The sequence below is a fragment of the Natator depressus genome, chromosome 5 (assembly GCF_965152275.1).
Source record: "Natator depressus isolate rNatDep1 chromosome 5, rNatDep2.hap1, whole genome shotgun sequence".
NCBI classification, from domain to species: domain Eukaryota; kingdom Metazoa; phylum Chordata; order Testudines; family Cheloniidae; genus Natator; species Natator depressus.
Genome location: NC_134238.1, coordinates 69,916,931 through 69,944,174, shown reverse-complemented (window position 1 = coordinate 69,944,174; position 27,244 = coordinate 69,916,931). Strand labels below are relative to the sequence as shown.

The following is a 27,244-nucleotide window of genomic DNA, read 5'->3' as shown; positions in this document are numbered from 1 at the left end:
AGCGCTTTACAAGCATCAACTATTTTCTTTCTGAAGGCTTTGTTGGAGAAGGTGAGTGCCTATTAATATTAGACTTCAAGTGGCCAATAATGTTTCATTCAAAGCTTCCTTAATTATCTTTATGTCATAGGAAAGCCCAGAACAGTGGTGAAGATTCAGATCTAAAGCAAAGGAGAAGGTAAATATTATTTGACAAGGAGAGGTTGGAAAGAGAATATTGGAGACTTCTGTATTTATGTCTCAATAGGGATGAATTACATTCTAATACAAACAACAAAATGGTAGCATACAGAATGTTGTTTAATTACAATACTTTAATAACCTACAATAGCACAAAGTTGTCTATTTCGTACTTATCTGTCTGTCTAAATTGCTACATTTAGAGCTTTGTATTAGTTTTTTTACTGGATCATTTAAAAATGTGTTGAATCCCACCCATGTAAAATTGTATAAGTACCCTTTGTCCGCTGAAAAGCTTCATAGTACGACCTCAGTTACTGCTTCTAGACTCACCATGGCAAAACTCACTAGAAGTTACCCTACTGTACTATACCGCCTGGTGAAAGTTTACTGAGGGCTTGTCTACACTTGAAAGTTATTTTGGATCAACTTGAGGTTTTCAGGATAAATTGCATTGCCTCTACATACACGTTTTTGTTTAGAATTATCTGGTGTCTCAACCTACTGTAATTAACTTCCTTTGGAAGCGAGTTTACCAACATTCAGGATGAGTTTTCGCACAAGAAGTTAGCTGTGAACACATCCCTATTTCAATTCAACTGTTTCATCTCCCACTGCAATCCCACATTACTTTGCTGCACACCTGGGTCAGCCTGTCTGTTTACCTGTGTGCCCTCTACTCTTCTGGGGTCATCCAGACTGGCTGTCACCTCACTGTTTAAATGCTGGTGTGAGCCAGATGCACCCCTGGGTGATCCAGCTCATGGTAAATTCACACACCAATGGCTATTAGCCAAAATGGTCAGGGACGCAACCCCATGCTCAGGGTGTCCCTCAACTTCTGACTGCCAGAAGCTGGGACTGGATGAGAGGGAATGGATCACTCGATAACTGCCATTCTGTTCATTCCTTCTGAAGCATCTGTCACTGGCCACTGTTGAAATACTGGGCTAGATGGACAATTGGTCTGACCCAGTCTGGCCATACTTTTATTCTTAAAAATGTCATGAAATTGGCTGAAAATTTCCAAAGATCTTTTTCAGAGAGCAGCATGAAATCCTTACACAAAGATATAACAGTCTAGCCTCAAAATAGGAACACAACACATCACTGACCCTGTGTCCTTGACCAGTTGCATCATTCAATAAAGGTAATTTCTCTGGCTGTTCATAACATCCAGAAAATCTCTCCACCTCTTCTTCCCACCCATTGGTGAGGGCTCTCTTGCTTGCTGTCTCAGAGGTTGTACAAAATGCAGCAAGCTCAGGGTATAGTTAAACAGCTCCTTTCTCCTGTCCAAGTGGCCAGTGAAAGGCTTGATAAGCGAGGAAGGTGCTAATTGGGAGAGTCCAGAAGCAGTGGTTCAAAGAGAGAAGCCGCTCCAAGAAAAGCTCATGCAAAAGTGACTGCTCGGTTTCCTTCTCATGTATCCATATTGCCTGCATCATCATGACACCTGTCTCTGTCAAGGCAACCAAAACCATCTTGCTGCCAAAGTGCCGATACATATGGATCAGCCTGTTCATATACTGACTGTCAGCAGTGTTTCCTCCATGCTGCTTCATACCAGTTTGAAAATCGTGCAACTCTCAAAAAGCCAGGGGAATGATGGGGTGAAAGGAGAGGAATCATCAGAAATTTTTGGTTTGTCCCCAAGTCCCAGAATTGTAGTGGGTTCTGGTAGGTGTGCCAAAACGTGCAGGGAGAAGAAGCTCAGAATACCTAGAGCCTAGCAGGAGAACATTCAATAGTTTCATTAATGATTTGGGTAATGGAATAAAGAATATGCTTATAAAATTTGCTGATGCTACCAAACTGGGAGGGGTTCCAAGCACTTTGGAGGAGAGGACTAGAATTCAAAAGGGCCTTAACAAATCAGAGAGTTTGTCTGAAATCAACAATATGAAATTCAATAAAGACTAGTGCAAAGTATGGAATCTTAGGGAGGAAAAATGAAATGCACAGCTACAAAATTGGGAATAACTGGCTAGGTGCTAGGACTGCTGAAAAAGATCTAGGGGTTATAGTGGATCATGAATTCAATATGAATCAAAAATGTAATGCAGTTGTGAAAAAAGGCTAATACCATTCCGAGATGTATTAAAAGGCGTGTTGTATATAAGATATGGGAGGTAATTGTTCCACTCTGCTTATCAGTGGTGAGGCCTCTGCTGGAGTAGTGTGTCCAGTTCTGGGTGCCACACTTTTAGAAAGATGTGGAGAAATTGGAGAGAGTATACGGGAGAGCAAGAAAACTTATAAAAGGTTTAGAAAACCTGACCTATGAGGAAAGATTTAAAAAACTGGGCATGTTTAGTCTTGAGAAAAGAAGACCAGGGTGGGAGGGGGACCTGACAACACTCTTCAAATATATTAAGGGCTGCTATAAAGAGTGAAGTGATCAATTTTCCATGTCCACTGATGGTAGGACAAGAAGTAAATCGGCTTAATCTGCAGTAAGGGAAATGTAGGATAGCTATGCTTCTAACTGTAAAGGTAATTAAGCTCTGGAATGGGTTACCAAGGGAGGTTGTGGAATCCCCATCAGACCGACACCTATCGGGGATGGTCTAGGTTTACTTGGTCCTGCCTCAGCACAGGGGACTGGACTAGCTGACCTCTTGGGGTCCCCTCCAGCCCTACATTTCTATGTTTCTGTGACTACACAGTGGGATGCCCATCCTGAAGGCTGTGTAGTTATTTTGAAGAAATGCAGTACTGTGTGGACTCAGTGGTCCAAAACGTAAGTAGCTAAAGCCTAGAAAACACAGCAGTGTGGACATCTGCTTTCAAAACAATTGTTTCTGATCATTAACACGGAAAAACATACTCTGAAATTACTTTCAAGTATAGACAAAGTTTTACATTCTCTCTGCATCTCTATTGTTTCCTACTTCTTGTTGGATATTGTTCATAGACTTGTACAGAACTTTACAGTATTATGGACATTCTAATAATAGGAAACAAATGAACACAAGCTCTTTATTTTATAAAGTATTAATTACAAAATGTTACATAGTTAATATTGAGAGTGAACTAATGGATGATTCTTGTTCTTAGTTCCTGATTTACTGTTCCACTCCCTAGGTCACGATCTCGTTGTAATACAAGCAGTGGTAGTGAGTCAGAAAATTCTAATCGGGAGCATCGGAAGAAGAGAAACAGGTAAACTTTGATTACTGCAGGCACTAAAGTGCAAAACACAAATAGATTGTTAATATTTCTGTAACAGTTCTGTTTTTCTGCTGATCTTTTTATAGACTATATTAACTTGCTCTAGTTTTATACAATCTCACTGAGACATAATGTGGCAACTTAAAGCTCAAATTTGCATATAAGTAATTTAATTAGAGAAGCACATATACATATGTGTATGCAATCAATTCTAGTCCCCATACTGGTCATTTGGGAAGAATTCATTGTTAATGCACCCCATGCAATCAATTACATGAAGAAGTTTACAACAGATTTGCATTTTTAATGTATCGTGATCAAAAAATGAACTGTTCCAATGACTATGGATGCATATAATCTCTGGCAGTGCAGTGTATGACATTCACATATACTTGTGAATTGTCAGCATCTCAAAATATGACTAAAATTGAAGGGAAACAACCCACTCTACCATTCAAAGAACAAAGTCTATTTGTAAAAGAAAAGAGTGTGTCAAGAGGATGTCATTACTCCAGCACATTGTTAGCATTGTCTCTGCAGAAGGGAATGGAATCATGATCTTAGATCTGAATGACCCCATTTCCATTTCTTCTTACTTCAATCTCTTCTAAAAGAAAACTTAGTTCAACTTTCCCATCACTATCTTGAACCCAAATATTTGTTGGCTCCAGTCAAATCCAATTCCTTACTTACTGTGCATTGATTACTTGTTTGTGGCTGGTGTGTTCGGAGTAGAAAGGGATGTTTTAAGGTGTTGGGCGTCAAATATTTTTATCCAATTTTTTTTTAAAGTACAGCCTAGAGAAACAAGAAATGGTAGGCTGAATTTTAATATGTGCTTCTTTTAATGCCATTTCAAGGATGTAACCTCCACTATTTTAATTACGTGGGTTGCCTGCCACACCTGAGGGGATACCATGATTGAAGACAGGCAGAATAATCACTGTTATTAACTATGACTATTTTATTATTAAAGAAAGGAAAAGAAAGAAAAAGAAAATAAAGACAAAACAAACCAGAACATAAACAAGCAGTAAGCAATGGTTACTTCAGACACAATCTCTTTTGTATGGTTCTGTGGAGAGCTCTTAACAGAGATATTATACATTAGAGAGTGGGTCCATCCTGCTGGGGACACTCTTCTCTAGGTAAGATAAGACCAAAGTATATTATTCCCCAAATCAGTAGTAAGTCCTATTTTAGTGTACCATAGATAACTAAGACAGTTTATACATGAACAAAGGAATTTTGTTTCAGGCTTGGTGAATCTAGTTTGGTTTATCATGGATAACATAAACAGTTTATAAATAGGCAGAGGTAAGTGAGCTTAACGAGGGGAAGTGTAGTCTAGTGGATAGAGCACTAGCTATAGACTCATGAGACCTCGTTTCTGTTCCCAGCTCTACCACGAGCCTGCTGGGTGGCCTTGGGCATGTCACTTCCCCTGTCTGTACCCCTCAGTTTCCTCATCTCTTCAATAGGGTGGCTAATGATACTGACCTGCTTTGTAAAGTGCTTTGAGATCTACTATTGAAAAGTGCTGTGTAAGGGCTAGGTTGTTAGTAATATAACTAAGACCTATGAAAATGAAGAAAATATTTAACTCAGATTCTTAAGAAGTCATTCAAGAGTTATTCAGTTGAAATAACTATATTTCTTGTAAACTCACTGATTCATTTGCAGGCATGTTCTTGAAAAGCAAATTCATGAGTAAAACCCACTGGTTCTCTCTGTTTGCCAAAGTTAGCTTATGTCTTCTCTCTGTGGATATGAGGGAAGAATTGGTAGGGGAAGTAGAAGTGGGTGGCAATGTAGGCAGCAGTGACCATGAGATGGTTGAGTTCAGGATCCTCACAAAAGGAAGAAAAGAGAGTAGCAAAATATGGACCCTGGGCTTCAGAAAAGCAGACTTAGATTCCCTTAGGGAACTGATGGGCAGGATCCCCTGGGAAGCTAATATGAGGCGGCAAGGAGTTCAGGAGAGCTGGCTGTATTTTAAAGAAGCCTTATTGAGGGCGCAGGAACAAACAATCCCGAAGTGCAGAAAGAATAGCAAATATGGCAGGCGACCAGCTTGGCTTAACAGTGAAATCTTCGGTGAGCTTAAACTCAAAAAGGAAGCTTACAAGAAGTGGAAATTTGGACAGATGACTAGGGAGGAATATAAAAATATTGCTGGAGCATGCAGGGGTGTAATCAGGAAGGCCAAAACACAATTGGAGTTCCAGCTAGCAAGGGATGTGAAGGGTAACAAGAAGGGTTTCTACAGGTATGTTAGCAACAAGAAGGTGGTCAGGGAAAGTGTGGGATCCTTACTGAATGGGGGAGGCAACATAGTGACAGATGATGTGGAAAAAGCTGAAGTACTCAATATTTTTTTTGCGTCGGTCTTCACAGACAAGGTCAGCTCCCAGACTGCTGCACTGGGGAACACAGTATGGGGAGTAGGTGAGCAGCCCTCAGTGGTGAAAGAACAGGTTAAGGACTATTTAGAAAAGCTGGACGTGCACAAGTCCATGGGTCCAGATCTAATACATCCGAGGGTGCTGAGGGAGTTGGCTGATGTAATTGCAGAGCCATTGGCCATTATCTTTGAAAATTTGTGGTGATCAGGGGAGGTCCCGGATGATTGGAAAAAGGCAAATATAGTGCCCATATTTTAAAAAGGGAAGAAAGAGAACCCGGGGAACTACAGACTTGTTCACTTCAGCCTCACTTCAGTCCCCGGCAAAATCATGGAGCAGATCCTCAAGGAATCCATTCTGAAGCACTTGGAGGAGAGGAAGGTGATCAGGAACAGTCAATATGGATTCACCAAGGGCAAGTCATGCCTGACCAACCTGATTGCCTTCTATGAAGAGATACCTGGCTCTGTGGATATGGAGAAAGCGGTGGATGTGATATATCTTGACTTTAGCAAAGCTTTTGATACGGTCTCCCACAGTATTCTTGCCAGCAAGTTAAAAAAGTATGGATTGGATGAATGGACTATGAGGTGGATAGAAAGCTGTCTAGATTGTTGGGCTCAGTGGGCAGTGATCAACAGCTCATTGTCTAGTTGGCAGCTGGTATTAAGCGGAGTGCCCCAGGGGTCAGTCCTGGGGCCAGATTTGTTAAACATCTTTATCAATGATCTGGATGATGGGATGAATTGCACCCTCAGCAAGTTCGCAGATGACACTTAGCTGGGGGGAGAGGTAGATATGCTGGAGGGTAGGGATAGGGTCCAGAGTGACCTAGACAAATTGGAGGATTGGGCCAAAAGAAATCTGATGAGGTTCATCAAGGTCAAGTGCAAAGTCCTGCACTTGGGAAGGAAGAATCCCATGCACTGCTACAGGCTGGGGACCGACTGGCTAAGCAGTGGTTCTGCAGAAAAGAACCTTGGGATTACAGTGGATGAGAAGCTGGATATGACTTAGCAGTGTGCCCTCGTTGCCAAGAAGGCCAATGGCATATTGGGCTGTATTAGTAGGATCATTGCCAGCAGATCAAGGGAAGTGATTATTCCCCTCTATTCGGCACTGGTGAGGCCACACCTGGAGTATTGCATCCAGTTTTGGTCCCCCCACTACAGAAGGGATGTGGACAAATTGGAGAGAGTCCAGCGGAGGGCAGCGAAAATGATTAGGGGGCTGTGGCACATGACTTACGAGGAGAGGCTGAGGGAACGGGTTATTTAGTCTGCAGAAGAGAAGAGTGACGGGGGATTTGATAGCAGGAGCCTTCAACTACCTGAATGGGGGTTCCAAAGACGATGGAGCTCGGCTGTTCTCAGTGGTGGCAGATGACAGAACAAGGAGCAGTGGTCTCAAGTTGCAGTGGGGGAGATCTAGGTTGGATATTAGGAAACACTATTTCACTAGGAAGGTGGTGAAACACTGGAATGGGTTACCTAGGGAGGTGGTGGAATCTCCATCCTTAGAGGTTTTTAAGGCCTGGCTTGACAAAGCCTTGGCTGGGATGATTTAGTTGGTGTTGGTCCTGCTGTGAGCAGGGGATTGGACTGGATGACCTCCTGAGGTCTCTTCCAACCTTAATATTCTATGATTCTAGGAGTACACAGTATGAATGATCCAGTGTTTAATGGAGAAGATGTTAATGGCTTAAATTACCATAGCATTTCAGTATCCCATTACTATTATTACAAGAACAGTTTATATATAATCCTTTGGCTTTGGCAATGATTTTGCAGATTGTCTCACCAATGATACTGAAGTCTTGGTGATGTCATCATCTTCCAGAAGGAGTGCTGGGCTTGAAGGTTACTTCTTTTGGATGTTGTGTTGTGGCTTCTTTGTTCTTTGTCGTCTTGCACCTATTTGTTTGGTTGGACAAGAGGGGTTGACCAGGCAGAAATAGTGTGCTGAGCTGGTATCTAAGTTCAAACAGATTTATATTCTTCTCTTTCCATAGTCTCACAGAAGATAGAAGATGCACCTCTTTCAGGGGCTTGACTGCATCCAAATAGCTGCTGTCACCTTTTGATTGGCTCAACACCTTTGTGGGATGGTCTTGGCCACATTTTCAGCCGATGAACTTACTATCTGCTTATGTGTATGCAGGAAGGTTGTAAACCTTCTTCAACTTATGGTGATGTGGCTTTTGTCTGTGGTGGGAAATTCTTAGAACATCTTTGAAGTTAGAGTTATAATTCTCTTTTATTCAGTTATTTTTCTGCAATATCTTTTTAATCCCATCAGGGTCAATAGGAGTTGAAATTCTATTTCAAATGAGCCCAATGCTTCTATTTTCTATATAAAAGGCTTTTAGCTCTTAAAAGTGTCTTTTAAAACTTCTGTGCTCCTTAAGGAGTCTTTAAACTTAAATGGTCACCAAAGAAGGTATTGTCTTTCATCTCACAAGTCCTTTGAGAGTTGGTTCTTGTCTTTCTGGGTTTGGAAAGGTACTAGTTTAAACATTGCCAGATAAATAATCTATCCTCAAGTGGCTTCTTATATTAGTAACCATTTATATCACGATCACTGATTGATAAAACATCTTAGTACTCACATAGCCATGATGTGAGTAAGTTATACCTTAAATGGTTCCATTTAGTTATAATTAATTTGCAAATGAACATCACAAAAGGAGCTTATACCGTTTTAAGCATTTAAGGAATAAACAAAGGTTATCACCTTTTAAATAGAAATATAGGGTTAGAAATAAAAACAAATCCCAACTGACCATTTTTTCCTTAAATGAATGAAGGCTTTAGTGTGTTTATAAAAGTAAGCAGTTTCAATAGGAATAGTTCTAGATTTCTTTGGTTTTAAAACTAAGGTTAACATTTATTAGAGCATAAGCTTTCGTGAGCTACAGCTCACTTCATCGGATGCATAAGGTGCCACAAGTACTCCTTTTCTTTTTACGGATACAGACTAACATGGCTGCTACTCTGAAAACTAAGGTTATTCTTCTTGAAGAGAGCAGAGAGGAATCAAGAGGCTCCTAACTCAGCTTTTGCAACCTTAATAAACCAGGTGCTGCACATCATTCTCTTTGAGATCCTAGAAGAAGAATATATTCACATCTGTTAACAAGGGTGAGATGCCCTGCTCTTTGAGAAGACACTCCTGTTGGCTGGTTGCCTTTTAACCAAACAGTTCCCAAGTTGCAATCTGCAGTAGCATCTGCCACAATTTACAATTAGACTCCCACCAAACACTGTGCAAGGCAAAAAAAATCATAGTAACTAACAGTTAGATATATCTTTCTAATATAATATAAAATAAAATAATATAAAATGTTAAAGCAAAATAGAAATTTTAAACCTGCATTCCAGTTTCTGCCATCAGATCTGGAGGTGATAAGTAGAGATTTGTGGCCAAGGAGGAAGTATTCTCTTTGGAGCTTTTTGTTCCTGTCGCTTATTGGGAGAAGCAGAGGTTTCCTAAGGGTTTCTTCCTGAACATTTCCTTTAATGAAATAAGCAATGAAAATCATAAGTATGTGAGCCATAATATTCTCCAAGCATCATGTATATAAAAGTAATTGTAAACATGTCCTAATGTTCAGTAACGGCCAAGACAAATATGTAAAAATCTAGCATTTAAAATTTTTTAACTTTATTAATAACCATTTTTGCATCAATATTGAGGTTCATCCCCCTACTATACAGTATATACAGTACATGTTTTCCCCCTCTGGTTTTGACAACATTCTTAATTCCTTGAATCACTGTCTTTGTTTATTTTTTCTGTGAGCAGAAAGTAGCCCTTTAATCCCTGGCTGCTAAGAAGATCCTGTTCCACAGTGTTCAGCTGTGCCACTGTAGACAGCCAGAATCAACCGTAATGAACTGCACTGATCTTATCATGACTAATCCCTCTGTTGGAGATTTAGGGGCCTTATTCTTCAAATGCTTACTCAAATGAGTAGTATTTTTTATGCAAGTAACGGTTTGTAGCATTGGCTCCAATGCTGTCCACAGTTCACTGTGTTTGATTTGCAATATTTTAGCAGAAAATACACCAATTTTCTTGGGAAATGACAAAACTATTTTGGATCTGCAGGTTAAGGAGGGTTTGGTTCCACCAGAATTTCAGGTCTCTTGACAGATACTTCCAGCTTAGTGACTCCTCCTCCAGAGGAAGTCTTCTCACCCCATCTACATGAACTATTGTCTTCTTTCCATTGCTCAATTCCTGAGCTTCCTTCCAAGTCAGACACCTCAGCCAAGCCCATGCCAGAAAGAGACTTGCCAGCATTAGCCAGCTGTGCACTGCACCACCACCTCCTATGTGCTTGCGAATTAGCACTGATTCCAGGCTCCCTGTGACCGCAAGTCTCCCTAATTCCAACATCAATTTTGGCATTGTAGGTCTAATAGATTCAAGCCCAAAGGAAATAGTAGAATATGCACTGGGAAGTCTACCTTGTCGTTCTGAAAATCCCCAGCTCAGAGCTAGTGGCACCATCATGGCAATTGTCTGCCCATAACAAAGTTTGCAGTGCACTGCACTACAAGTCCCCTAATTTTCTTGGCTTCTCATACTTCAGGACTATTCTGTTGTGTTTGGGATTCGAGCATTTCAATGGAAACATTTATGTTTCAAACTAATTTTTTAGGTGCATTAGGTTTTGTAAAATCCTTTTATTTCTATAAAAATGTAAATTGTGCACCTAAACTGCTTGACACTGTCAGTTTTTAAGATGTCAGGTATCAGAGCAGTAGCCATGTTAGTCTGAATCCACAAAAAAACGAGGAGTCCGGTGGCAGCTCAAAGACTAACAGATTTATTTGGGCATAAGCTTTCATGGGTAAAAAACCCATTTCTTCAGATGCATGGAGTGAAAATTACAGATGCAGGCATAAATATACTGACACATGAAGAGAAGGGAGTTACCTTACAAGTGGAGAACCAGTGTTGACAGGGCCAATTCAGTCAGGGTGGATGTAGTCCACTCCCAATAACTGATGAGGAGGGGTCAATACCAAGAGAGGGAAAATTGCTTTTGTAGTGGAGCCAGCCACTCCCAGTCCGTATTCAAGCCCAAATTAATGGTGTTAAATTTGCAAATGAATTGTAGCTCTGCAGTTTCTCTTTCAAGTATGTTTTTGAAGTTTTTTTGTTGAAGGATGGCTACTTTAAAATCTGTTATAGAATGTCCAGGGAGATTGAAGTGTTCTCCTATTGGCTTTTGTATGTTACCATCCCTGATGTCTGATTTGTGTCCATTTATTCTTTTATGTAGAGATTGTCCGTTTTGGCAGAGGGACATTGCTGACACATGATGGCATATATCACATTAGTAGATGTGCAGGTGAATGAGCCCCTGATGGTGTGTCTCATGTGGTTGGTGTCGCTAGAGTAGATATGGGGACAGAGTAGGCAATGGGATTTGATAGAGGGATTGGTTCCTGGGTTAGTGTTTCTGTGGTGTGGTGTGTAGTTGCTGGTGAGTATATGCTTCAGGTTTGGGGGCTGTCTGTAAGCAGGAATTGGCCTGCCTCCCAAGGTCTGTGAGAGTGAGGGATTGTTTTCCAGGATAGGTTGTAGATCGTAAATGATGTGCTGGAGAGGTTTTAGCTGGGGGCTGTACGTGATGGCCAGTGGTGGTCTGTTATTTTCCTTGTTGGGCTTGTCCTGTAGTAGGTGGCTTCAGGGTCAGCAGGTGACTTCTGACTTCTGGGTCAGCAGTCCTGCTGACTTGAAGGTATAAGTTGTCCCCAAATCTGAAATGGTTGTGGGTGAGGACAAAGTCCAGCCATCAGGTATGCCATGGCCTCATCAGGGATACTGTTCCTGACAGCTTGTAGTCTATCCTCGTGTGGAATATTGGTGTAAAGAGCTTCTACATCAATGGTGGCCAGGATGGTGTTTTAAGGAAGATAACCAATGCATGGTAGTTTCCTCAGGAAGTTGGTGGTGTCTCGAAGATATCTAGGAGTGCTGGTACCATAGTGTCTGAGGAAAGAATCCAAATAGCCAGATAATCTTGCTGTAAGAATGCCAATGCCTGAAAGCTTATGCCCAAATATATCTGTGAGTCTTTAAGGTGCCACCGGACTCCTTGTAGTTTTTAAGATGACATCTTCAATTTATAGTGAACTGGGTTCTAGTGAGTTTTGATTTTTGATATGTCTATTTTTATTATTGCTGATAAGTACAGGTTGATGCAACAAAAGATTTATCATGTCAGTAATTTTCCTTTAAAGTAGCAATTTTTATTTACTATTTTAGTAAAATTGTTGGAGACCCCAGGGCATGGCCACTAGTTAAGTCGAGGGGATGGAAGGCCATAAGGGTCGAGGAGGTCTCCCTGCTGAAGGCCTAAGGGCTTCTTCTTAACCCCCCTTAATAGAATTCAGGCCTGGCTGGTTTGAGTAAGCTCTTTTGCTCTTAAAACAATGTTGCAGCCGCAGATAATGCCTTATAGTGTAAGGTTTGCTGACGCCAAGTTAAAGATAATAGGAGATAGTTACAAGGCCAGACAGAATGTGCTGGTTGTTTAAGTTGCTAGGAATGCTTGTTAGAGGTTGCAGGAAATAAACATTGTTGTAACCCATATAAGGAAGGCAGAGTATTTGTGCAAAGTTTTAATTGGCTGATGTGTAGTGCAGTAGCATTAAGGAATATAAAAGTGTGTGTAATGACCTGCTCTGGTGTGCAGGATCTGAGATTCTATTCTCCCTGTACCTTGTTTGCAGCTGCAAATAAACTTTTCTGCTTCTCCACCCCGTTGTGATTATTGAGTGAAACACACCGAGTAACGAACCCCTGCTGTTGTTGTGCCTCTCGGCACTGGGTGCCGGCAACAAAATAACTCCCAAAAACGCTAGGAAGGGGGACTTAAAAAAATCCCATGACCTTTTCATATTGCATTAGCTAAGCAGAACAGCATTAATGGAGCCTTGTCTTTTGTGCCAAGGGGAATCATATAAGTAAAATAATGCTGCTAATACAAGCTACTAGTGCTACCCCTTATTTCATATACAGTGCTATGGGCAATAAGTTATTTATGAGATATATCAAAGCTCTTGGCAATAATTATTTTATTTATATATAAAATCAAAGCAGTGGTATGTCTTATTCTGTTTGTAAAGCACAGTGTAAATTTATGGCACTATATAAAGGATTTATAATAATAATAATAATAATCCAGCTACGAATTGCACTTGTTAAAGAGATATTAGAAATCTATTATGGTTTTCCAGTATACTGGTAGGAGGAATATTGATCTATGAGATTTTTGTAGTGATTACTTAAATCAGAGCAAGGTCTTGTGACATGCTCAACTAACAATAAGCTAGTGTGTACGGATGACTTGTTTGCTAGTCGAACCAGGAAGTTAGGATGACACACTAAATGGAGTGTCAGTGATCACTGGGTATTTAACTTTTTTGTATCTTCTCTTAGAAGGATGCAGTCGGTTTTTGACCTGCAAGGCTTTGGGCTCAATATGTTGTTGTTCAGGGAGGTCCACTAGCAAATGAAGGAAGTTAGCTACAAGCCAGCTAACACAGAGTAACACTTAGTAAGAAACTCTTGCAATATAAGGAATGAACTGCAAGAAAGTGTGGGTGGTGTTTATTGTTTATCATTTTCTTAAGAATAAAAAGAATCTGCTCTTTCATCTAGCCTTTCTTCTGTTCAGATTAAAGAGCTAAATATTTCATAGCTCACATGTATTTTTGTAATATTTTATGATTTCAGGACTGGATGGCATATAGGAATGTTAATGATATAGAGTCTTTTACCTCTAGGTCGCCAGTTTGATTTCAGCCCAGATCAAAAGTCATTACCAATCTGACAGCTACTTGGTAACATATATGAAATGAGCTGCTGATCTTAGTTTTGTTCCCTGTGGCCAGATAAAGGGAAAACACCGGCCATAGTCAATTGCCACCTTTGTAAGCAGTTTCAGCAGGTATTCAAAAGTATGGAATGGACATGGACACTGAATCTTTTTACTGTATCTTCTTACGAGCAGGGGTAATTCAGCCAGATCAGTATTAAAGTAGCAGGATGACATGGAGAAATTTGTGCTGCCACAGCCCAGGCTGTATCTGTTTTGTTGATAAATATGAGTTCATTTTCCAGTGCTGAGAATCAGGTACATTGCAGAAATGAGCACTAAATTGTACTCTTTTTGGTCTTGACAAACAAACAGATGGACACAATATTCACGAGTATCAGTTGAAAGCAAATCTAGCATAGGTATGCAAAGAAAAATCAAGAGTAAATGTGAGGCCTTGTAAAAACAGTGAAAATGGTGAAGGTTAGGATTAAGAGAACAACAAATATTTAAGCATTCTTAATAAACACATTAGATTTCAATACAACCTGTGTATATTTTATTCTGAGGCAAAATTATGTAAATAAATCACAGCATAATATTCTGAATATATTTAAATAATAAAGATGCATGCCCTGCATTTTCATGCTGTGGTCAAAAGAAAATTTATGAAGTTATTAGGTATTATGTATAGTACCATTGCCTTCTAGTTGGTTATATTCATAGAAATCCGATCACATCTCTAGAGTGTAGCACAAAAAGTATTAAGCAGATATATTCTCAAATATGTTTGCAGTGGAACTTCAGCAGTCAGGTGAGCCTTCATATTCTTACGGTGTTCACCCAAGAGCATATATCATCTGCATAAATATAGTTTGCTATCATATCACCTCTATAGGCTCCAAGTCACTTGTCATGGAAAAAAATCTGAAAGCCAACATGTGAATGAATGCATTCCTGCTGTTTTCCATTTCATCCCCATGTGCAGTTTCTGTATAGATAATGCCCAATTTTTCTGTCTGGAAGCTATTTATTTCAAGTGGATTTAAAAAAAAATTATTTTACAGTATTAATGATAGGGGGCCAGATTGCTTCCTTCCACAAGGGAAAAAAAGCAAAAGGAGTGAAGATTGAGGGAAGTTGTAATGGAGCTAAGTAAATGGTAGGACTGGTCAAAATTTTTGCATCAGAACTGTTTTTTGATGGAAAATTGGGCTTGGGGCCTAATGAATTGTTTCATTAAAAGTGTCTGCTTGGTGGAAATTTTCATTTTTTGTCAAAATGTTTTGGCTTAAAACCAAAAAGATTTTAGTCTAAAATGGGAGTTGTGTCTCATGGGAGCTGGAATTTGTTCCTGTGCCTTTTTAGTTTTTCTCAAAGTATGGTCTTACCGTGGTGATCCTCCACATAGTTAAATGTGAGCCACCGCCTGTCCCGTACAACCTGGTAGAGCTTCCCTGACTGGACACTCACCCAGCTGCTCTGTTTGTGTCCCACCACAGTGGGACCTGTGCTCTTAAGCTACCCCTTAGTCTGGGTAGGCTGCAGCACTCGATTTTTCCCTTGGTGTCTCTGGCATGTTTCCTAGGCACAGACTTTCTGTTACTGCTTCACGGAAATGGGACCACCTGACTCAGCTGCCGTAGGTCCCCAGGACCAGTGTTTACCCCCCTGATAGCTTGGGCACATCCTATCCCAGAGCTCCAGTCTCGTGGGTGCTCTGGATTTAGAGTTCACCTTTTCAGGTACATGTGATAGTGAAGTACACAGACTTCGTAAGGTTTTCCCCAAACCAGTCATTCTTTATTTTAGCTAGCACGAGAAATATACAGCTATACAATAATATACAAATATACAATAAAAATAACTGCATGTTTCCTCACTAATCTGAAACATAAAATAAAAGCATAAAACAATAAAAATAACTGCATGTTTCCTCACTAATCTGAAGTATTCTTTGGGCCTTGGTCAGAGTTCTCTGGGGTGTCTGGAATCCCTTTCCTGCAAATTACTTCTTTTCCTAATCCTGGATTCTGTCTCTCTCTCTCTCTCTGATCCATGCAGTCAGTGCCTTTTCACTCTCTTTCTCTGAAATGGCCAGTGAGAGACCCTCTTTTTTCTAAAACCTCCAGCCCTTTTTGTCAGGTGACTTCCTGATTGGCCTCTTCAGAGATTTCTCACCAGGTGATCTGTTGCCTTACTTCTGCCCTGGAGTTCAGACTTGAAAAACTGGTTTACCCTGGGCAGTAGCTATCTCTTTGTCCAAGAGTCCTCCATTTGAATGGATGATCATTACAGCTTAATGACCATTGCTAGCCCTGTGCCAGGTGGAAGAATTTCTCCTGTGGGTTTTAGCTCAATATGGAGGCAAAAGACAGCCGGAAAGGCAAACAAGCTCCACTTTCAAAATAGAGCTGACAGTCTGACATAGAAACACAGAGAGTCCCCAGTATCAACCAGAATTCAGAATTCGTAAGCTTTACATAGACACATTCCCCAAATCGTCACAGCTTCATAACCACATCTAATCCGAATTCTGCAGAGATACAACACTGGTGTTTTTTGTTTGCTGATATCGCTTGTTTTTTTAGCTGCTTTGGTACTTTATATATTGAGATTTTTTCAATACTATATTTGCTGCAAATTAAACAGATATGTAAACATGATGGTTATTGTTGGGTGGAATTGTGTTAGAGCAATAGTAGGAAAGGAGACAGCAGAAATATAAAGTATTCAGAGATAAATTAATGCATGCCCAAGGATTTGCTTACCATCCAGAAATACATATATTCGAATGTTTAAAAGGCCAATATATATTAACTAGGATATGCAAAAAATATTAAAGGTTAACGAAGAAGCATCGAAGGAAGAAAGCCTCAGGAGTAGAGGAAGGCTGGCTTGAAAATGCCAACTGAGGGCAAGAACTTGTAAAAATTATAAAAAGCAAAGATGGAGAATGAGGAAATTGCAGAAGAGGTGAAGATGAATAAGACATCTTTCAAGTACACGTGGAGCAAGAAATCATTGTTGGAGACAATGCCATCTCTAAGAGCTAGTAAGGGTAATTTATGGACAGAGAAGACTGAAAAAAATGGAGAGGTGCTGAAAAAGTAAATGAGTTTTTTGCATCAGTGTTCTCAAATCAATGCCTGAAACAGACATATATTTTCAGGGGGAGGAGAAGCGATAAAAAAAATTAGAGCATCTGAAGACTGACAAATACAGAGCCAGATGGGAAACAGCAAGTTTGATTTCAATAGTAGGAAGTTGTTAGAAATTCTAGTCCAAGTCTTTGCTTTCCTGTATCTAACATTTATGTCCTAATGCTTTTAATATCTAATATATGAAGAGTTTCCAGAGATTTTTTACAAGTAGAAAGTAAAATATCTGGATTCTCAGGCTCAGGTTTAATTTCCAGTTTTTACACAGAGCTCACAAAAACTGATGTGGAAGATAAATGTTGCTATATGACAAAAAGGGGAAAAGCTTCAAGGCAATATCTCATTTTAGCAGTGGTCCCAGATTTGGTAAATAATTACAATCTCCTTCTCTGTATTTCAGTCAAAGAGCAGCACCTCACTGTGAGGTGCTGTTCTATAGTACCTCATCCACTTTCAAATCAAGAAGATTTAAAAGTGTGAAACCAGTGCATGCTGGGGAAAGAGCAAGGGGAGAAGTACTTTCTTCCATAGCTGAAGGGAGTGTCCAAAGGTGGTCAAATTTTATACATGTGTTCTGGATTTAAATCTTGGAAATCACTGGATGAAGATTGCCTGGGAATCTTTCATAATTATTGAAGTTGTTTCAGGATGCCACCGTCAGAAATATTCTAGCTATGGACATGTTTACTTGCACAGTTCTGATCCTGGCATGGACAACACTTAGTACAATGGTTGTATCACACCAGTGTCATACCAGCACTGAAAACGGCTTTGAAAACTATTCTTGTTCATCACATTATATTTGTTTAAGCAAAAAGTATTAGCTTGAAATAACAGAACTGTGGTGTTTGAATCTTTGCTAGCTCAGAAACCAATGGTGGTTTCAACCTATACCCAGTCTGCGAGATCTTCTTTTCTCTTTTTTATTTTGTCATTCTTTATCTTTAGGACTGTCAGACTTTCAGCTGTAGAAAAGCACTTTCCTGCTGTAGTTGTTACTTCATTCCCTATTAGCCCCCAAGGATTTCCAGTAGTAGAGTGGGCTGAAGAAGAAAGGACTTGTTTATTTCATTAATGAAAGATCATTAATCAGAAGCCTATTGACAAAGTGGATGGTCAGCGCAGGAATGTAATTTCAAACACTATCACCAAGGTGTACAATCTCACTTGCATTGTAGCCAGTGGGTGAATACATCATGCTCTGCTGTAGTCTGTAGTGTATTGCAGCTGGGTTTTAATTTTTTATGCTAGACAACTAAATATTTATGAAAAAAGAAAAGGAGTACTTGTGGCATCCGATGAAGTGAGCTGTAGCTCACGAAAGCTTATGCTCAAATAAATTGCTTAGTCTCTAAGGTGCCACAAGTACTCCTTTTCTTTTTGCGAATACAGACTAACACGGCTGTTACTCTGAAACCTAAATATTTATGAAATCTTACCTCCAGCAGACTGGATGCTATCTATTAATAGATAGTGGGCCTGGTTCTCCATTGCCTGGCACATTTGTAGTCACAAATGAGCAAAACTGGTGTCAAATACTGCCATTCTGATTTGGTAGCATTTTGCGCAGGTTTAAACGACTGTATGATATCAAGGCAATTGACACTATTTACACCATGTATGATGGCTGCCCTTTCCACAAACTGACTGATTTTCGATGAAAATCACAATGAATTACCTGTTGATATGTGAGTTCCTATATTACATTTCTATACATAAATTTATGTTAATTCTTGCTACTGCAGATTACAGGTTTAAAGTGACTTGTTTAGAGCTGAAGACTTGATGCTCCAATGTGTTCTGGCTGCTTTGTGCCATGCAACAGAGCTTTGCTGATTTGCACGAGTTGAGGATCCAGCCCAAGAGTCATTAAACATATATAGAGAAAATCAGATGAAAGAAACAGAAACAGTTTGCATAACATCGCTAACCTGATATAATTAAAAATTCATCTACATAAAGGTTGTTACTGGCAACAACAATAGGAATAAAATAGCTTGTATTTCCAAGGGAGTGATATCTCCTTTCTGACCCTCTTGATCAGCCAGCCTGTCAGAGAAATATCTTTCTGTCATCTTTTTTCTCATGTTTTCCTTCCCAGTCCTATTTTCAGGTTTCTTTAGTATGCCTGGTTTATTGTCATATCAGACACCCTCCTCCCCCAGAGTGGTATTTCACATGGTCTGTCTCTAAATTCCTGCAGGATTATATTCAGTGCTGTCGCTAAACAGTTTCATATCCTATTTGCCTGTTCCATCTTTGCATCTGATCACCCCAATAAACATCTCCACCTCCAAGACTGGCTAACTTTTGGCTAGGCCTGAATGACCTTGCCTTTACATGTTGATTGTTAAGGCATCAGCTTAAGGCTGGAGGCATCACCCTGAAATAAGATCAGTTTGTTGTTAGAGATGCAGAGCTTATAATTCATTGCTGACATTCATTCCAGTCTGCCGTAGCTGTGAATCATGGACTGATTCACGGATCTGTCATTTTAAAAAAAAAATTGCATTTGAAAATAAATGGGTTGAACTGGCACTGAAACCTCTTCGTAGAGAATTTGGATATTTTTAGGGATATAGAAGGCTATAGGGGATTTGCTTTTAAACCCTGTCAAAAGAGATTAACACTAGCTTTGCTAGTGCACTGTATATGGGTTTCTGCCTTTAAGTACCTTCTCATTGGTACATTTCTCATTTATTACATTAGATTATACCTCAGTTTACACTGATCTGTTTTGGGCATTATTAGAATAAGGGTTAGACATTAGAGATCAGTGAAATCATTTGGAAAGAACTGTTACTGTTCATTTTAAACAACAGATATTCAAATTTCCAAATAGGATCTATTCTCACAACGTGTTCTAGATTGGATACTTCCAAGTGCCTGGACTATTTTTGACCTCCTCACTTACAGCAATCCATTCCATCTATCTCTAAAGCATCAGTTGCTGTAGTAACTAGGTACTCTGAACCTCTTAAGCATTGGTCTTACAAACAACAGGCACTTGACTTCACAGTGTCATTCTCTAGGGAAACCCTCAGGACATTTACTGGACTTCTCTTTTCATTTTTGTCCCCTGGATCCATACATGGAGGTAACCCTCTGTGCATAGATCTGCCTCCTGCATGCAAGGGAGACTCAGCAGCATCCATGGCAGTGTCCCTCACACTTCTGGATCCCATATAATGTTGTCCCATGTGAATCCAAGGGCCTTGCAGGGGGGCTGCAGCAGGGACTTGGCAGGTTTGGGGTGAAATGGGTGGGTTGGAGAGGTCTCAACACAGCTGTGGGCAAGGGAGGCCCTGGTCGCCTGGCTTCATTAGAGCCATACTGCCAGGTCTGCAGCCATAGCTGTAATGAGCTTCATGGTGAAGATAGTCCTGGACTCCTCCTCCTCCCTGGAATCTACCCAGATCCTGAGGGCGTTTCCTTCACGGTTTGATCCTGCAGACTGTTTTTGAGCACGTACTCTGCAAGGAGATCCTTGCGAACTCTTCCTACTCCTTAGGCCCCTGTTAGTGGTTTTGCCACAGAAGGGAGCAAGCTGGTCCAGAGTATTTAGAAACAATTGCAGAAACATGAACTGCAATACCAGACTTATACTAAAAGTCTGTGGATCTGAAAAGCAAAATAAAATCAGCGTACAGCCCTATGGAGTGCTTTCGGCTTAGGTTAGGAAGATGGTGTAATTCAAGTTGGAGGCCATGTTTTACTGGTTTGGATTGGTTTTCCTCTTGTACAAACTGAATTTTTTTTTAAATTTCTAAATAAATTTTGTTTTCTTTGATACAAGCTATTGTTTTTTAATGGTTTTAGGAAATAAGTGAAGTAAAAGGAAAGTTATCAATCTTATGTAAATGCGGTTGTAACCAAGCTTGCTGATCAGCTCTTTTTAAGATAGCAGCAGGGGCGTGCACAGGAATAAAAGTTTGTCGGCTTTTGGAGGGGCACATTTTGTGCCTCCACCATGGCCCCGGGGGCCAGAGAACCTCACTCTCCCCCCATGGTCTGGGGGCCAGAGAACCTTGCTCTCCCCACCACAGCCCCGGGGCCAAAGGAGTTCAGTGCCCCCGCTGATTATTGGGGTGACCTGTGCCCTGGCTTACCTTGCCCAGATAGCAGTTCGAATAACACCAGAATTCCCTCAGAAAATATTGCAAAACACACCCAAGGCCAAAGCATTGATTCTCCAGATGTTTACTCTAGGTGTGTTGCTCTTTATGCAGGTTACGGCAGGAGAATGACATGGTGGATTCAGCTCCTCAATGGGAAGCAGTACTGAGGCAACAAAAAGATAAAAACCAGGCTGATCCCAACTACAGGCGATCCAGGCACAGATCTCGATCGTACGTGAGCATTTCCACACTTTGACATGAAATCAAAGACCACTGTAATGAATTTTGCACCAGGACAAATAATTCTGACCGAATTATTATTACTTCTCTGAAGACTGTTCAAGAATGGCAACTTTATTGAAGTTTTACTTAGTTTAATCTCAAATTAGCATGACTTCTAGAATAGTCCACTTTGTAGTCCCCCTCCAGTGGTGTAGTGGTTTGAGCATGAGGCTGGAAGTAAGGAGATGTGAGTTCTATTAGAAACTCTGCCACTGACTCAATATGTGAGCTTGAGCAAGTCACCAGACTTTTTTGTGGCCCTAATTCTATAATGGGCATAATAACGTTCCCCACCTTTGTACAGCAAGTTAAGATCTACAAGTGACATTTTATTTTACTACAGTATGTGAGGGTTGCTCTTTGTGAAATTCCCACACAATTTAATTTAGCTAAAAAAAAAAAATCTATGAAATACTGGTCCAGATTAGACCAGCCACTAACAGCTTCACTTCAAATTTCCATCTGTAAGCAGCAGTCAGGGATTTATTACAACCTGCTGTCAAGATTTCCGTGATAGAGTGGTGTTGCTAGGCAATGCCGTGCATATGTTCAGCCATCCACTGAACAGTGAAGTTGCCAGTTCCTAAAATTAATTTTCTTGTGAACTAATGAAAACATTGTATTGATTATTTTTTAATCTGTGCATGGTCAGGGTTTAGAGAGATTATCAAGAATAATATTCTTGGTAGCATTAATGTCCAGCATAATTTGTGACTAGAGAAACAGTCAAAGGAAGGGTGGGGGTCCCAGGTATCTAAAGGAAAGTGCCAGAGGATCCATGGCAGAGGAGAAGAGTTGGAAAGCATGTTGAAGAGTGCCAGGAGACCAGCTGGGAGGCCCGGGAGAGTACTCAAGAGAGTAGCTTGACTACTACCATAGCCTAGTTGCCTGGCTAAAATAGATGAATTGTCCATCCTACGATGCCTGTGGCTTAATATGGGAGCAAGGTAATGCACTCTAAACACTTACCCAGCTACAGTCTGATAATACAAGTTTAAGTTACCTTCCATATTAAGCCAGAACTACTGGAACTGTGTGAAACATCAAATTGCTGAATTTATTTCCCCTCATAACAATTTATAGATTTATGCCATAAAAATAACAAAATGTTTCTAATACAGAATTGGGGTACAGATCCAGGCCTTTGCTGGGACATTGCACCTCCATGTCACCAGTAGACACAGTTCAAACTCTGGCACCCAAGAGGCTGGGAAATAGTAAACACAGTGTGTTTACTAAGTTAACACAAAATTAACTATTGATTTCAAAATGTAAGCTAATAAAAATGGCGGAGTCAGACTTTTCTATCAAGAGTTCCAATACTTTAAAAACTTGGTTGGGTGGGGAGAATAAATACAGTTGAACCCACATATAGCATGCAACAAATCCAGATGTTGAGGATCCTCTGCATGCTTATGCCTGGTAGTGGGGTTATGTAGGGGGTCTCTGCATTCGTGTATACCAGTGGGGTTTTAGGTTGGTTTAAAATATGCTGGTACAGCAGGACCAAGAAATAATACTTACCCACATCCAGTGGTACCAGACCCCTGGGCATGGACTGCAAAGGGGCAGTGACATCTACTTTGCCCACAGAATGGAACAGCTGCTTTTTGTCTCTGTTTAGCTCCCCACACAAAGAGCGTTATTTACGCATTGTGTAAGGAGGGGTGATCTTGACCCCCCAGTGAAAAGATATAATGAAACTTTGCTTATAGGTAAGTTGAGGGTAAATCCTGAATTGTTTCAATGCATTGCCTGTGTAGTGTGCAGTTCTACTTCTAGAGAGCTTCCCCTTAAAGTGAAGCTCCGTGGAGAAAAAAAGACTTTCCTTTAAGAGGGTTGTATCACACTTTAAAAGATTTTTTTTAAATCTGCAAAATTACTTTAATAACTTGCGACTGGAAGGATTTATTCATCGGGGTGCAGAGGAAATAAAATGAAATTTGATGAATACATACAAATGTGCAACTATTTTACTCTAATCTATTGAAAATAAGGAACAAAACCAAACTACGATATAAAGCTGTATATCTGTGTTGACATTTCACAGTTCTGATATTACAATCCACCTGAGTTCGGTTCTCATGGTTACCAGCGTCGTCAGAACCCATTTTTATCTCTAACTCCATATGTCACCATTTTTCTTCCTTTATGAGAAATGGGTAGTGCCATTAAAATTCCAAATGTTAAGAGTTTTACAGGCTCTGTACAGATCTGTTTTCTTTTGCCATCACTTACAAATCAAATGTTAATAGGTAGACTTATTATAGGAAAATACATAGCTAAAAAGTGTCAATATAATAACTCGTTTGAGTTGAAGCTGTAAAACATAGAGTAAGTGTGATTTCCGTTACTTTTTGTTACCTCCTATATAGAGAGCATGTTTTAAACCAGGAAGTGCACTCTGAATTTCTAGCCCTTACATAAAATTTGTAACTAACTTTTTCTTTGCCAAATAAGTTTCTATTACATTAATGAGACACCAGAGGCTCCCTCTCGTGGCTAGTTTAACTCGTGCAATGATGAAACACTGAATTAGATCAGTGATGTAAAAGGCTTTGATAGGTTATATTTTCATTAAATATTATTGATATTGCAATATAAATGTACACAGTGCTTTACAGAACAAGACAAGATCCTAGATGGTGAGGAGACAAATCTTGGGATATTATATTTTTTTCTCTTCATATATATATATATATATATATGCATCATTTGTTTATCTTTCTAAGCAAAACAGAACAAAACAAATTGCCAATAAAAACATTTGACATGGACAAAAACAGCCTGGGAAAAGAAAACATTAGCTCTTTAAAGATGTTTCTTACAAAAATGATTAAATAAAAGCTTTTTAACCATTTAAATGGCAAAATTAAACAAGAGAGACAAGTTGGGTGAGATAATATCTTTTACCGGACCAACTTCTGTTGGTGAGAGACACAGCTTGTCTCTCTCACCAACAGAAGTTGGTACGGTAAAAGATATTACCTCACCCACCTTGTCTCTTTAATATCCCTGAACCAACACAGCTACATCTACACTACATACAAAATTAAACAAGACAGATAGACTCAAGCTACGGTAGGGTGTAACAGCATTTATTAAACTTCGTTGTGGCTCAGCTGTGTGATAACATGGCTTGACCTATGTAAGACAGAGAAAAATCAGGTCCCTAGTGCAGGGTGTGGGTTTGTTTTTTGTTTGTTTGTTTTAGTCTAGTCATAACATGATTCATTCCAGTTCACACATTTAACAATGCTTTGGAACTCTGTTATTTTAATAGTATAGACATGGCCTTTGTGTTAACTACTATCTGCCATGCATTCAGTTTAACTACAAATTGGATTCACTTTAGGAGCTTGAGGTAGAGGGACAAATCAGCTTTAATTGGGCTCATCACCCTTAATTTCTTTGATAATGAATAACATTCGATGTTAGTTTTTTGCTACATTTTTTTCTTGGAAAAATATTTGACAAGTATTTGACCCTTGTTTCTTTTTATGGCAACAGCAAATGTAAAAAGATCCAAATTCTAGTTCTGCCAGGCTTATTTTCAAGAGTTCAGGTAAAACATCTGTGTAGCCAAAGGGGTTTTTTAATTGAGAAGAATGGCCATTTAAATTCCATGGCTATTTAAATCCACTAAATGCTGCTTATTTGCAAATCATGAATTCAAAATGAATTGTGAATAAGAGTACAGATGCAAGCATAAATTAATGTAGACCTTATTAGCATCTAGGGCTGTTTGAGCTTGTAAAAATAACAAAAAATAAAATTTAAATAAAATTAAAAAAAAAAAACTTGGAGACAGCATTTAATTGAAATTTCCATTAGATTCCTTGAGCATTAGAGAATCTGATTATCTTAGGAATGGTCCAGAAGGTACTGTCTGTTCAGAACTCAGTTCAGATTTATAACAGGACAGTCTGAATATACATTATTCATAACACAGTAGCTGAACTCTTCTCTGAACTGTGGATTATAAAATGAGGCGTGTGGGGGGTGGGGTGGAAGGATGGGAGAGAGAGAGACTGTTGTTTGGTATTAATGATCAAGGATGTCTTTGATTTAATGGGAAAGCCCCTTGTCCCTTGATGTTGAGTGATGATACACATTAAGGATGAAAGCTCAGAAATACGCAGTGGAATTGTTTACAGGTTCAGGATGTGTGCCTTTTAGAGAATGATGAAAAGTCAAAGTAGCTTCTTATCTTGCCTGGTCTTAAGACTTTACACCAGAAATCAGGATTTCTCAATGCAAATCAGGTTTCTGGCAATGATGAGTGATACTAGGACATCCAGGGCCAAGTAGTGAATAGTTTTATTTGCATAAAAAAATAAAAATGTGGTCTAATTCAGTGGTTTGGTGGATTGCACAATACATTGTCTTGTGACAGCACTGGGTTCAGGAGTGATCTGGGCGCTCTCCTACCTCAGGCTAGCTAGGATTTATGAGCATTATAAAAGCAATACAGTAGCTTCCCTTGAGGAGCTGGGGTGCATCTTGCATTGAGCTTTCACATTCCCTAGTGGCTGATTATTCAGACTCAGAAGAGCCCCAGGGTGAGTGCAGAGTTCACAGCTGCTGCTTTGTGAGTCTGGGATTGAATGGAAGGAGAAAATCCTTTCAGAATTAAGGGGTGAAATATGCCATTAAAATCCCCACTCCTATACCTAGCTGCTACCTCAGGAAGGTGAAAGCATCATGGCATGAAAGGAGGAAGAGGAGGAAAAAGAGTTGCAGGCAGAAGAGAGAGAGGAGGAGAAGTGGGAGGGTAGAGAAGAAGAAATACATTGACATACATAAAAAAACCACCATCAGATTTCATGAGAAAACCTAAAAATATTGTAAAAAGATTTACTTTGAATGCCATTAGAGAACCATAAATGCAAAGGGTAATTTCCACATTTCTGATCTCTCTGGTATTTATGTCATGCCAGTCACTATTGTATCTTTCAACACTTGAACACCTGTAAAATCTCAAAAGTTAACAGTTCTTACCTCTAGATCATTTATAAAACATTTAATATTAAGTCAAAAAAAATGTTACTAAATATTATTCCCCTAGCCTGAGATCTAGAAATAACTCAAAGACGTGAAAGGTGAAACAAAAACATCTTTAATTTTTCCATGAAAGAAAAGGCAATCTGCAGTGCAGGGGAGCTTTAAACTATCTTGATTAGGCTCTGCCACTAAGGCGTCTAATACCAATTCAGCAAAGGCTTCTGTACATTTAACACAAATGCAAAATTCTCCCATATCCACCTCTCCCCACTCTTCTTTCAGATTTCTGTACCCTTTCATTTCAGAGCATTTCTGGCCATCCTCTCGTTTACAGTGAGAGAGATTCAAAAAAATCTAACTATGCTCCTGTTGAAGTCAATGAAGCCCAATGATTTCAGAGGGAGCAGAGTTCAGGGCTGAGTGCTTTTAAAAATTGAACTGTTGATGTCTAGAAATGTGAGAAAACACGTTAGTTGTATAAAAATGGGACCTTTGGAAAAGAAAAGCACTATGTAAATGTAACATAATTAATTATTCTTACTATTATTCAGAGAGATTTAAGGCCAAAAGAGACCCCCCCGGATAGTGCAGGCCATGTCAATTCACTCAGTAGTTCCAGCATCCAGCCTATAACTAGTGGTTCAACTAGAGTAATAGTTATTACTTATTTATTTACTATTATAAACATTAGAAAAGGCATAACCAGTTAAATGGTCAAGCTAAACAAAGTACAACTGGAGTTAATGCTGGCTCTTCCTTCCTGATTAAACATCACCCAAAAGTAGGATTCACTTTCATCCTCATTGTTCTTTTTTCCTCTAATGAGGTTAGAGTTTATGAAAGGTGGCAACCTATGTCAGTTGCGGGATGAGATAGACTAAAGCCTAGTATGAACTAAAGACTTGGTCTTCAAATGAGGGTAGGGCCAGAGAGCCCAGAAGCCAAGTAAATGCATGGGACAAAAAATGAAAAAACCAGGAACATGGGTGAGGATCAAAAGTTTAAAACAAAGGAACTGGATTACGATGCTGAGCAGAGAGCCCTGGACAGCACCCACCACTCCGCAAAGGAGTCCAGCGAGTT

General features: G+C 39.7%; 1 protein-coding gene across 5 annotated transcripts in view; it reads left to right on the top strand.

Moving 5' to 3' along the window:
• The window catches only part of EPB41L4A (erythrocyte membrane protein band 4.1 like 4A), a 209,880-nt gene that overhangs the window by 167,682 nt on the left and 14,954 nt on the right, over nt 1–27,244 (top strand). For all 5 annotated transcript variants that reach the window (XM_074952947.1, XM_074952949.1, XM_074952948.1 and 2 more), the window contains 3 exons: nt 131–178; nt 3,268–3,345; nt 20,987–21,106. In XM_074952947.1, coding sequence (XP_074809048.1) covers nt 131–178; nt 3,268–3,345; nt 20,987–21,106 — 246 coding nt within the window. The remainder of the gene's footprint in view (nt 1–130; nt 179–3,267; nt 3,346–20,986; nt 21,107–27,244) is intronic.